This window comes from Anas acuta, chromosome 3, assembly GCF_963932015.1.
Source record: "Anas acuta chromosome 3, bAnaAcu1.1, whole genome shotgun sequence".
Classification (NCBI taxonomy): domain Eukaryota; kingdom Metazoa; phylum Chordata; class Aves; order Anseriformes; family Anatidae; genus Anas; species Anas acuta.
The window spans coordinates 6,215,647-6,228,374 of record NC_088981.1 but is presented as its reverse complement, the minus strand read 5'-3'; the positions used below and the strand labels follow the sequence as shown (position 1 = coordinate 6,228,374).

The 12,728-nt window shown below is 36.6% G+C and overlaps 1 protein-coding gene across 12 annotated transcripts in view; it reads right to left on the bottom strand.

The window, feature by feature from the left end:
* Positions 1–12,728, bottom strand: part of PLCB4 (phospholipase C beta 4) — a 230,209-nt gene that overhangs the window by 20,028 nt on the left and 197,453 nt on the right. For 11 of the 12 annotated variants that reach the window (XM_068675401.1, XM_068675397.1, XM_068675396.1 and 8 more), the window contains 3 exons: positions 10,800–10,849; positions 10,613–10,678; positions 3,589–3,704 (listed from right to left, as the gene is read on the bottom strand). In XM_068675401.1, coding sequence (XP_068531502.1) covers positions 3,589–3,704; positions 10,613–10,678; positions 10,800–10,849 — 232 coding nt within the window. The remainder of the gene's footprint in view (positions 1–3,588; positions 3,705–10,612; positions 10,679–10,799; positions 10,850–12,728) is intronic. The other variant, XM_068675404.1, reaches the window with a different exon arrangement.

The following is a 12,728-nucleotide window of genomic DNA, read 5'->3' as shown; positions in this document are numbered from 1 at the left end:
CCAGGTTAAGTTAACAGCGTGTTGAATGCAAGTTGCAAAGTTTGTTTTCAGCAGGAGGAAGACTGTGATTCCAAGGAACAGGCTGGTAAAACGGCTGCAGAGGGCCCATGCTGAAGCCCCCCTGACATGCCTGGAGATGGATGACTTCTACCTCTCAGCCACAGAATTTCCTTCACTAAAGATCATTATTTGGGCTGTGTACTGGGTAGGGTGGATGCACAGCAAAACTATTACTTTGCAACTACAACAGCAGTTCCAATTACTCTCACCAAAAGTCCATGAATTTTTACAGGCTCCATCTGACAAGCTCCATCTTTACCTATCTAGTTGTTCCCCTTTGTGCAGTAAAAGGTTTTTAGAACAGAATACAAATTCACACATTGCTAGTCTCAGTTTTTCAGTTTGTAAAATAAATTTAGAGGAGTCTACTCTGAGATCACTGTAGTAGTTCTGTGATGGATCATCTGCTGATGTAAAATGATGTAATGCCACTGAGTGGATGGAGGTGCATTCATTTTAAAATCTGAAGCTGGCCCTAATAAAAACGGTTATTGCTTGACTGCTGTAACATTAATCCATGTTTGCTCTAGAAAAGGAGATTAATGAAACTCTGAACAAGTTTACATCCTGTTTTAATATCAAAGTATGGCTAAACCTATGGAAATTAGCTGAAAACATTATCATCAAACAGTACCAGGAAAGCCCCTACTGAAGAGTAGTGTTATGTGCCTTGAGTTCCCAAGGGCCATCAGAACGACTAGTCATTCATTTTCTGGTTGCAGCAGGAAAATTTTTGTAAAGATTTTTAATACTCGTTTGACACTTTGGAAGTAATAAAGCCACAGAGACAGGTTCTTACCACAGTTACCTCTGCCTGATTAAGAAACGGCTGCAAAGAGTCTTTGCTTATGCACTTGTGTATCAGCTATGATCAGAATCTGGCTCTAATTCATATATGATTTGTCACACTATGAAAAAGAGTGTTCCTTAGGGGAATTAAACATATTTTTATCCCAAATTAGCCTAGCTGGTCCAATCACCAGATTTTTCAGAATCCCAGTCATCAACCAGTTGAGCCCTTCTCTGGAAATATAGCTTTCATGACATCTGAGGGAAAACTTCAAGCCAGGCTGGACATAACTAGAGCTGTCCACAACTGCAGTGACATACAGGATTAAGCTGTCAAGTCACAGCTGGTGATAAATACCCAGAAATGGTCCAATACAATCTAACTGGTCCACACTCACGCACACATATACACTTGGATAGCCTTGATAAATCAGAGGGATCTCTGTGTATCCCTCAAACTCCATTTCACAGTGGGAACACAAGCCTATATATCTCCATAGGCCTCCCCAAAGATTTGTGAGCATTTCAAATGTACAACAGAATTAGCACAGGGAGCAAAATCCTGTCCATCTGTTGGTGAATTAGCATGTGATTAAAATTTTTACTTTGCTGAACATTATGCAGTTGACATTTTGTCACACCATGTGGCAGAAATGGACCACAAAACACTGCACAACAAATCAGAAGAGAAACTATTCTATGTACCTATCAAAAAGGCTTTTTTTTTTTTTTTTAGGAAGTGTCAAGTATCTGGCAATTTAAATATGACTACCTTAAAAACACATTTTACGTGCTCATTTACAACTTTTATTGGCTTGTAAAGGCTTCAAAATAATAGCCAAGGAAACGGAACATGTCCTATACTCACTGAACCCAAGATCCCTTGTTCATCGGATTGTTTCAGTTCAAAAGAGTGTTCAAGTGTCAGCCAGTGTATCCATTTTAAAAGCACACCCTGAAAGATGCTACCCAGCTGGGGTGAAGAGACCGTGTATCTAAATACCTGTCTGAATGGGGTTTGAGGGCTGCATACGCAGAGACCCTGAAGGAAGCCCTTACAACACTTTGATGCTCAACTAAGTGTTTTCACAGAAAGCCTGTGCTGGCACAGGATTTTGATTTGGTTGATAATTAGATACCAGTAGTTATTTGCATAACAAGAAAGACCCATCAGATGACTGACAGGCCTGAAGTCCCCAGAAAGTATGGAGTCACGGTGAAAAATACTATCTGGCTGTGTATTGGATCTGCTTCTGAAGTAGTTATTTACAACTCTAAAAAAAAAAAAAAAAGTCAAAACCCAACAACGAACAAATAACTTCACTGATAATTTAAATTTATCATGAGGGCTTTGGCATCCACAAGGGAACCGTTAAAAAAAATTAAGGGAAGACTCTGCAAATAACCAAGCAAACGATGTCAATCTGGGAATCAAATTATCAGCTACTTTTACACTTGTCCCAATTTGGTATTATTCTCGAAAGCATTGTTACACATGGCTTTCCACTATTCACTACCCAGAGACAACCATTACCACCTTTAATTTTGTGACATAGCCTCATTTGCTGTTTTACTATGTCAGGAAGAGGCACTGGCCTCTTCTCAAGCCAACAGGATTACTGAACAACAGGAATATTCTTAGCACAGCACTGGGAAGCTTTTCTCCCCTTGATGATGGTACAATGTCCAGGGCCTAGTTCAGTGACACTGTAGTAAATGCCCTGGTTTCATTTATAAATCCAGCTATGTCAATAACCTTCTGCTGTGTTATATTCAATGGAAACTGAATCAAAGCCAAATTAAATTAATTTGTCCTGTAGTTAATCTCTGTTTGGTGAATTGGTCATTTTCTGGAAGAAACTACTTAGCTTAGAAGTATTTGGGTGCTTACAATTCCCCTTTCCTGGAAAAAAATCCACAAACTTTTTATAGAGTTTATGTTCACTTGTCATAATTTAGTGAAGAAAATTCTCCTTATCTTCCTTACTTAATTCTATTTCTGTTTTAAGTTTGTTATATGTACCCCCAAATATAAAAATAAATAAATAAATAAATAAAATACAACAACTCTGTCATTCCAAATCATTTATAAAACAAAAAGTAATTGTGGGAGAATCCAACGCTAAAGATGCATTCATGTTCAGTATTCAGTTAGTGAGCTGGTTGCCAGTTGCTGTTTACAGATGACAACAATATGCAATTAAGGCTAACTATTAGCACAATTTTATATAGGACTAAATAATTGCTATAGGACTAAATAATTAATAATAATTGCTGCTTTAAGTCCTAATGGACTTAAAAACGGACTTTTGCATGGCAAAACTATTATTTTAAACTGTTCACGATTTAGAAGCTAGATTTTTTTCTTAAGATCAATCATTTCCTTCTGATCATTAGCAAGATTGAGGACCTTGATCAGCTCTCACTGAACACAACACTTACATTCCCTGGAGAATGCAGTGAGACCAGATCAGGACAAAGAAATAAATATTTGAGGCAATGCCTTTGCTTTCATGCTTCACCTACTGGCAGTACAAAACTAGAGAATGGCAAAGTGAGTACAACATTTATAGCCCATGGTTAGAGCCTTCAAGCAACTCAAACTCAGTTTGATATAAAATGCTGGTTCAAGCTGCAATTAATTAACGTGAATGACCATTTTATGAATGTTTTATTCCAGAACACAAAGCATAAAAATCTATTTTAGTCTACAGAAAAAAATTTAAAATGGTATCTTACCCTTTCTTCTTGATTGCCTTCTCTAACATTTTCTCGTATGATACCTTTTCTTTATCATATTGTGCCACTACTTTGTCAATTTGTGTGCAGTGCAACTTCTGCATAGCGCTGTGCTCCTGGAAAACAGTAGGACCTTACAATTAGGTTGCTGGATGTTTAATGTTTAGCTTTCTTACAGTGTAAAAATCAATGGATGAACAGATAACTTTGACAATGGAATTTAATCTGGGTTAGCCATCTGCTATTAAAGGTTCCAGATATTCCACTGTAAGTGCTATAGCATTTCTCCTTTGTTTGAAAACTGAAAATCTGTACTAGACCTTAAAAATATGGTATATGGTTACATTGAAACAAAGTAATTACGGCAAAAAATACCAACTGATACTATACCAACTGACACTTAACTTCATCTTTTTGAACAAATGCCCATTTAAGTGCTAAGTTAAAAAAATAAAAATAAAAAATCAGATTTATAAGCTCAGATCATACGCTTTTAATTTTCTGAATACTGAGAAGAACAAAATTCATCCCAATCCCATTCCTCTACATATTTCATACTGAATACAGCACTAGCTCCTAGGCCACTGCAAATCAAAAAGCTGCAAGCCCAGAAATGATAGCTAAAAATCAAATAATTACCAAAAGAAAATTCTGAAGATCTGTCCTATGACCCCTAATGCAACAGCAATCTTAGCATTAAGAAATTCCATCTTTTTGTAGGGCATCTTCCTTTGCAAGCGATAGTAATCAGTGAAATATGGCATTCAACTACATGTGCAGACTGCTGCAAATAACCAGTCTTTTCTTTTTTTTTTTTTCTTCCCCCCCCGCCCCTCTTCCCCAAACAATACAGCACATGTTGACAAAGTGGACTTCACAGAGCTACTTGTAAAATATTTCACACTAGTGACAACCTGCTGTCACTACTACAGTTATGTTATTTACACTGGTGAAGTGGCCGAGGATGTTTATCCATGGAAAGGGAGGAGAAACCTTTCATAATGAAAAGATGGATCACTAACTCTCCCAGTTGGGTCTAGCGCACAGACAGTTCCTTCCCATTACAAGACTGTACTAGAAACAACACTCAACACTGACACGTAGACTTCATTATTAAACTTGACTTCATATTCTCCTTTATCAGAACAGCTGTTCGTGAGGCAAATATTTAACTACAGCTGAGAGCACTAAATATTGAAATTACATTATAATATGAAAATTTTTTGTTAATTTACATTATTTTATTAATATTCAATCACTCCACATTTTATCTAATCATGACAAAAAGTCTTGCATTAATTAATATGGCCTCTTACCAGGACTTTCTCTATTTTGCTTTTTATAGCTCGTTTTGAAGTTATGCTACCCTTGTTATTCTACTGCTCTTTGTTGTTATTTTCTATACACCTGTGTTTGCCTTATCACTGTTTCTTCCTTTAAAAATACTAATTAAAGACTTTTGCATTCACTTTTACTAAAATGCTAATACAAATGTTGCGATGCTTTAAAAAACATAGCACTGGGATGTATGCAAGCACTCCAACATCTGCTAAGCACTCCCCCAGGGAACATATACAACTCCTGAATTTTATACTTAAGAGTGGAGAATTGAATTTTCTGTTCTACGAAGGATTTAAAAGGAAACAAATAGACTCCATCAACATTAAAGCATTCCAGCCTCACCAGGGAGTATCTACACTGACTAACCATGTAGAACAAAATATGGGCAGTAAAAAGAATGGCATAAGCTTGACAGCACAACAATGCCACAGGTGAAGTTGAGGAGAGTATCTAATTGTCCAACTACACACTCTCCCCAGGTCTTAAAGAACAATACAATTCCTGCTATGCAAATATTGAAAAGTATGAGACATCTGCATGCTCATGCTGCACTTCTGCATAATCTGCACATCACTTAAAACTAGAATATCTGCTTTTACCTAAGAACAACTATGATTTAAGACTTATCTCTATAACAAACCCAGTGTAACCTTTTGCAGAGACTCGCCTCTGATGCCACTGCTCCAAGACGACTCTATCTTATATATGAAACAGACATATTGCAGACCATATCCTTGCTCCCATTTCCTTCCTCCTGCCCACCCAGTTCAATAAACGCGAATTTGAGCACAAATATAAACAAAGCTGGAAGAGGAAGATGGCCTACTGTGAGCCACTGCATGGAAGGCAGAGTACTGGAAGTCAGCACCATACCAGAAGTCTCTTGAACTACGTGACCTTCAAACCCTGGAACAGTATTTAAAATGGTTTAGCTGATGTGAGTTTGTTTTTCTGTCTGTGCTCAAAGGAAAAATTCATTACTGCTAGCTGTTGCATCCAAAACTGTCAGGATTCTAGGAAATATGAGTAATATCTTAAAACACTTTCTCAGTATACTTTGTTTTCCGATGCAAAGTTTCAGGCAGAAAAAATCTTGACTGATTCAGAATGTGTTTGCAGATAAAGCTCTTCTCAGCTAGATCTCTCATGATTTTCTTTTTTGAATATGCATTTTGAATTCATGTCTTTTACACAAATATATTTAAAAATAGCACTTAATGATTATACTGACAATTGAAGCCATGGTTCAGATGGGGCTCTGGGTGGTCAACTAACTGATACAACAAGATGCAAATCAGAGCAAGACTATGGAAAAAAAAGAAAAGAATCATATATAGTTCCATTAAAAGGAATATAAAGAAACTCAAAATTCCACCTCTTCAAGAGAAGAAAAAGTAAGTTCTTATGATACAAACTGCTATTCCCACATGGTATCTCCCTGATGTAACATTAAAACTCCTTTATACGACTGAAAACTGAAGTACGGAAGTACGGAAGACTCTCATTAAAGAATACCAAAATGATAAAATGACAAAAAAACTATTATTTCCAAATTCACAATTCCTTTTACAAAACTTTATTCATCTAGAGCCCCATATCATTTGTACTGTCTCTTCTGCGCTACGAAGAGACTAAAGTTACTTAAAGGACTGTAGGCAGAAACTGCTGTGTTTCAAAAGCTGTCCAGAGTTTTTAAACATTTCTACAATATGCAGAAGTGGCTGGACATACTATTATATTATTTTAACAACATCAAAAGCACAGATTACTAAACCTAGGATTCAAGACGAAGTTATTCTTAATATGGATTTTTAAAATGGTAATCATTACACAAACTTGCCACTATTTTTCAAATGTCAAACAAAACAAGGATTGTAGTATAAGAGGCAATTTCAGTTTCAAAGTTAGTGTGCCGGTATAGCTTCTCTGGTTCAGAAAAAGCATCTGAGTTCTGCAACAGAGCTGTTGAATCAGTTTTTGAACCCAATCCTTCGCTTAGTTTGTAGCCTGGGTAAGAACAGAGAGACTTTTATAGGGGAGAGTGAACTTAATAGAATCACAGGACTTGTTGTGAAACCTTGTGATATGGTTTAGTGGAGGACTTGTTAGTGTCAGGTCAGAGGTTGGACTCGATGATCTTGAGGTCTCTTCCAACCCAGACAATTCTGTGATTCTGTGTAATTGTCACTCTCCAGTGCTCACTACAGTTTGTTCTGCCTTTAATCTCTACTCAATCTCCCTTGCTGTATTATTCCCTTACAATTCTTATGTATTTCTCTGAAAACATTCTGCCTTTACAGAGCTTTGAATATGTTCCCTTTACATCACTCTGTCCTGAGTGAAATCTCAACTCTTCACTATTCATACACTTCATGAAATCCAAAATTCTGCATTCTTTGGCAAGCCACTAAATCTGACATCAGGGAATGGGCAAATTTAAATTTATCTGTCACAGAATGTCTGTGTTGTAACAATGATACTAAGAACAGTGGTCTTCTTGCAACCTTATGACCTCTATCAGGAGAACAGACAAGATCAGAGAAGAGGAATTGGAAGGGACCAACAAAGATCATCAAGTCCACCTGCCTGACCACTACAGGGCTAAACAAAAGTTAAAGCATATTATTAAGAGCATTTTCCAAATGCCTCTTGAATATGGACAGACATGACCAGATGTCTTATTTTTCCCATATGAAAGTGAAAAAAGTAACAGTAAAGATTGTAATTCCTGCTCAGGCATCCTATATAAAAATTAACTGGTGCCAGGCTTTTCAGAATACAATACTCTTTGGCTTTGTACTTCTTTGATCCTATCTTTCTTTTTATTTTCAACAGTTCAATGTTTCAGCCATTTTCACTCTGGCAGCATAATAAAATTCTCTCATTCCTCTACATATTATTATTAATCTGTTTTTCCTACATGGCATAGCTCCTTGCAACTGTTGTACCCTGTACACATACACACACCCCACATATGGTGACCACATTTTATGGTTTTGTTATTAACTAATTTTTAAGAGACTATTTATAATTATTTAAGTCAGTGACCATTCATACTCAAAATCTGAGGAGGCATTTCTAAGGAATGCAGAGTGCAAAACTGGCCAGACTTGTGATGTGCAGGAGAGGGATAAATGGATTAATACCTTTTGAAAGGAACTATTTAAACCTCCTTTCTTCAAGATCTCCTGAAGATGAGGTGACCACTTGTATTATTGTGCCTTCAATATTCATCATACTGAGAAGTGGAAACAACCAAAGAATTACGCCATACAGACCTGGCAGACAGGGCCACTTTTCAAAAGCCCTGTAAATGCCTAATCGACTAAGCAGCAGAGAAGCCCCTGGGTTCATAACCCACCTGCCCCCCCCAAAAAACACAATTTTTCCACTGGGCCTTCTGTGCTGGAGAGTTTTACATCCTTCCTGTACCCTTGGCATCAATGCTGTACTGTAGGGGGGTACAAAAGTAATTCTGGTAATTAATCTGGAAACGCGGTGCCTGTAACTGTCCTATACATTCACAAACCAGAGACTGACAACACTATGTGTGTTTTCCTACAGAGCAACAAACCTCTGCCTGCCACCATTTCAGCAGAGCTGTTAATACTTCTCTACACCGAGTGGATGCTATCAGTGTCGAGGACCCTTACTTCTGCCATTTCCTTAGCTACCTCTGCCCAGGGCTATCAGTTTAGCTCCAACACTGCTTCACTGCTTCAATCATAGCCCCTTCCTCTCCCACCCCCTTCTTCCACACTTGCATGCATTAATTTTCCATAATGAATTTTCCAGAAGGACAATTTTAGACAGAGAAGGGGGTTGGGCTTTTTTTTTCTTTTTTTCTTTTTTTTCCCTTAAACAACATGAACATGTTTTTTTGTGTTTACTTATTCCTCCAGACCTCAGGAGTGTCTGTGGTTAAGTGAGAGACAGCCTACTCCTGGAACTTCTAAGTTCAATGTGCTTAATGCAAAGGTTTTCTCTAACTCATCATGGCTAACTGACTGCATAGCTCTCCTGCTCCCTCACAGCTTATAAAATGCATTAAGAACACTGATGAGTACACAAAGCACTTTCCCAAGATCATCTCTGAGCTGCTATAGTCATACATTTCTGCTCAGATTCTCTTCTTCAAATTCAAGAAGTTGCCCTTTCCAGGGTCTTTAGCAAGACATGCTCTAGACAGGCACTTCCTTGTTAGGACAGACTCGTACTCACTCAGCTTGTACTTGAAAGCAGCAGGACACAGGCTAGCTCAGACCAAAAATAGCTGTGCTTGAGCTAACGCTGAAAGCTCTTCTGAGTGCACAGCATCTTCAGATTGTGGCTGGCAATTGTTCCCCCAGATTAGAGGAAGCAAGTGCAAGCCTGAACAAATGAATCAATTTTTTAACATTAGCCAGCACATTGTTGGCTAAGATATCCTTACACTGCTGTGTCACATATATAAGGGATATATATCATTGAATATGGCTGTTTGCTACATAACTATGGTGCCATTTTCATTTGCAAGATGTTGCTACCCCTGACTACTGGGATGATGTCCAGTGAAAGAGAAAGTAAATGTTTAAAAATTAGAAGCCTAGAAGAAGGTCTAGAAGCTGCCCATGACATAATGACTCAGGTAAGAACAACCCATACTTGTAAGATAATCACAGCTGTCCATCATTATGAGACAGAAGTGCTACTTTTGACATGAGTGACACAGACTTTTTCATGAGCATTGGCTTTGTAAACAACACCAAAATGGAGCAATCACTCATTGCCTTCTACACGCAGCCAATACGGGGTGTTGAAGTTAACTATTTTCTTATACTGCTTTTGATAATAGGAGCCCAAAAAAAGTGTTGATTATTCGAAGTATTTTCTTCACGCTTAATTGCACAGACATAGTACTCCATGTCCAAACAATAGTCATGAAAAGAAACACAGTAATATTAAAAAAGGTCCAGACATTACTACACTAGGTCAGATTTACAATTTAATCTGCAATCAAAAAGAACAAAGGAGTAACTGCTCTAAAAGTCAGAAAGGATTTGTATGCATTGATAAAATTGAGAATAATTTCTTCACTTCTTTTGCCATTGTTTGAAACAAGACTAATGGTTTCCTAATGATAACGGGCAGGAGAAAATGGGCCATGATTTTCTAATGTAAAGTATATTTGTGACACTGTTGTATTTGGGATATCACTACCAACAGTATCAAGCAAAAAGCTAACTATAACGTGGTAATATATATGTGAGATGGAATAGCACATCTCATTTTTTTCACTTACACATTCCAGTTCTGTTTGACAATTTTGCAGTTTCTCCACTGTCTGTCTTTGATGCAGCATCCCCTCACATCATTACTGCTTTTCTTCCAAGCTGCCTACCAATATGTCATGAAAGAGGGAGCTAGGTAAAATCATTATCTGGAAAAGGTGAGCTTTGGATGCTTAAATGGGTCAAACAAAAGCACACCAAAAACTCAGGGAGACATAAAAGGGTTGCTAAAGGGAAAATTAACTTACTGGATCATATTTCAGTACACTTAAAACAGATATGCCCTTTCTTGGTGGTCCAAATACCATTCCTTAGTTTTTCTTTTCATTTTAATTAGGAGCTGCCTATGCTAGTGAGTGCTGCAATTTATTTCAATTAGAGTGTGTTGCTCAGAGAGCTTTGCATGATCATACCTTTGCATGCTTCTTCTTTAAGGCATTCAGCTCTTTCTGCTGTTTCTTTAAATGCTTTATGTAAGCCTACAAAAAGAGAAGTTGGATCAATTTTTCTGTGGTCATATTGACTGTAGCCAGATAAAAACCTGGCTACTTAAAACAAATAATTAGGAACATATTTTGAAAAGCTTGTGCTCATGCTTACTTTCATTTGCTTTAAATCTTCTATCTTCACTTGAGCAATAAGGTCTATACCTAGGAAGATATTGGTATGGTTTATATAAAAAAACCTTCATGCATATTACTGTATATCACACTTTTTAATATGAGTTGTATTTACCACAGAAATCTACATTTAGGTTAGCAATTAATTACTATTTTTCACCATAAAAAAAAAATCAGGTTAATGAGAAAATTATTCATTGACATAACAAATATACAGTTAATTTCCTTTTCAAATGCACTGCTCAGTCAATTGCCTTGAGAAAAAAGGGAATTGGTGAGTGTATTTTAATCTCTTAGAATTTTTCACTGAAGCATCAAGACACAGCAATCTAAAAATTGGAAAAGCTTCTTTACTGAAAACACAGCAAACCATTTATACACACTAAAATAGAACTATGCAAACTTCAGAATTTCGGTAAATAGCTGAAGATTGCTCTGGCACTTCTTGTTTCGGGGGAATGTTTCTTTGGTAAGGTTGTGCATGACTACATACAGAGTTAACTAAGGTTAGCTATACTTATTCTTCTTAATTTAAAACACAAAAATTGTGGGAATGAAAATTTACCTGCAGCCTGTATGTTAACAGAGGTAAACTCCGCATTTTAGTTAATACCAGGCTATTAGAAAAGGAACAATAGTACAGTCCAAGACTAAAGGAGAATTAAAAGAGGAGAAACAAAAAATCACATAAAGTAGAAATTCTAATGAAAATTCAATGCCACAATCAAATCTATCATGAAAGAATTAATGTACTATTAGATGAATGAAAATATATTCTGATCTCCTGAACTGTAATGCAAACAAAACCAAATCTAATTTCATCTTTATGGTTTAATAAATGTTTTGTAACATATTATGACTTTTAAAAAAAATAATAATAAATACTCGGCATATCCTACATGTAACCATGAATAAAAATGTCAATAGAATGCCATAAGCGCTGTAATTGGGTGGTGGTGGGGGGAGGGGTTGTTACATAAAAACATTAGATTGTTCCTAAATACAGTGTAAAATTATTTGTTTAAATGCTATTCAGAGTGTCCATAGACAGTAAGGTTTCTCCTGACTTGCAATGAACTTTCTGCTTTCTAAGGTGAATTGAACTGAGAAAAATCCAGATTCTGCAAAAGAAAAAAAAAAAAAAAAAAGAAGGGAGGGGGACTGGGGCAATCTCCTTAGGGAACAAGATTTTTCGATTCTCTTAGAAGCATGACATTTTGCTCAATTCTATGCTATTAACATTAGTCTTGTGATTGAGACTGGAACAGGCTTAGGCATAGATAAATACAGAAGCTCAAGTTTTCAAAATCACTGGTCACCTAACTTGCTGAAATTCACATAGAGAACAACTTAAAAAAAAAAAACAACCAAACAAAAAAAACAACATTCTTTTCATTTGAAAACCTTCCCCAGACACCCTCTCTTGCTGGATATGTAATTTCTAATGGTAAGGTGCATTAAACATTGTAACCGTGGTAGAATTATAAGATCTTAAAAGATCATAGAGCAAAGTAATACAAAAATAAGGCCTGTTAGGTATAAAAATGACCAGCACTGTTTTAACATGAGAGAATATGAAAAAAACCTACTTGCAAACAAGAACACACTAGTACCACAAATTTCATTTTAAGACCAGATCTTAAACAGGGCACCACCAAGTATGCCATGTTCTAAACAAACTTCCTGAGGTTTTCATTTTAAAATGCCAACTCATTTACTTTGTTCACCAGGTCTGATTCCATGACAACCAGGAATTAGTTGCCAACCCCAGCAAATTTCATGCCCAATTAATGCTCAATACAACTAATATTTGTGCATCTTGGTGTTGATACATGAAATATTAAAACACCTTGCTGCATAAAATAATCTGGTTTGAAGAACTTTGAAAGCATTCAGGTGCTAAAGATGA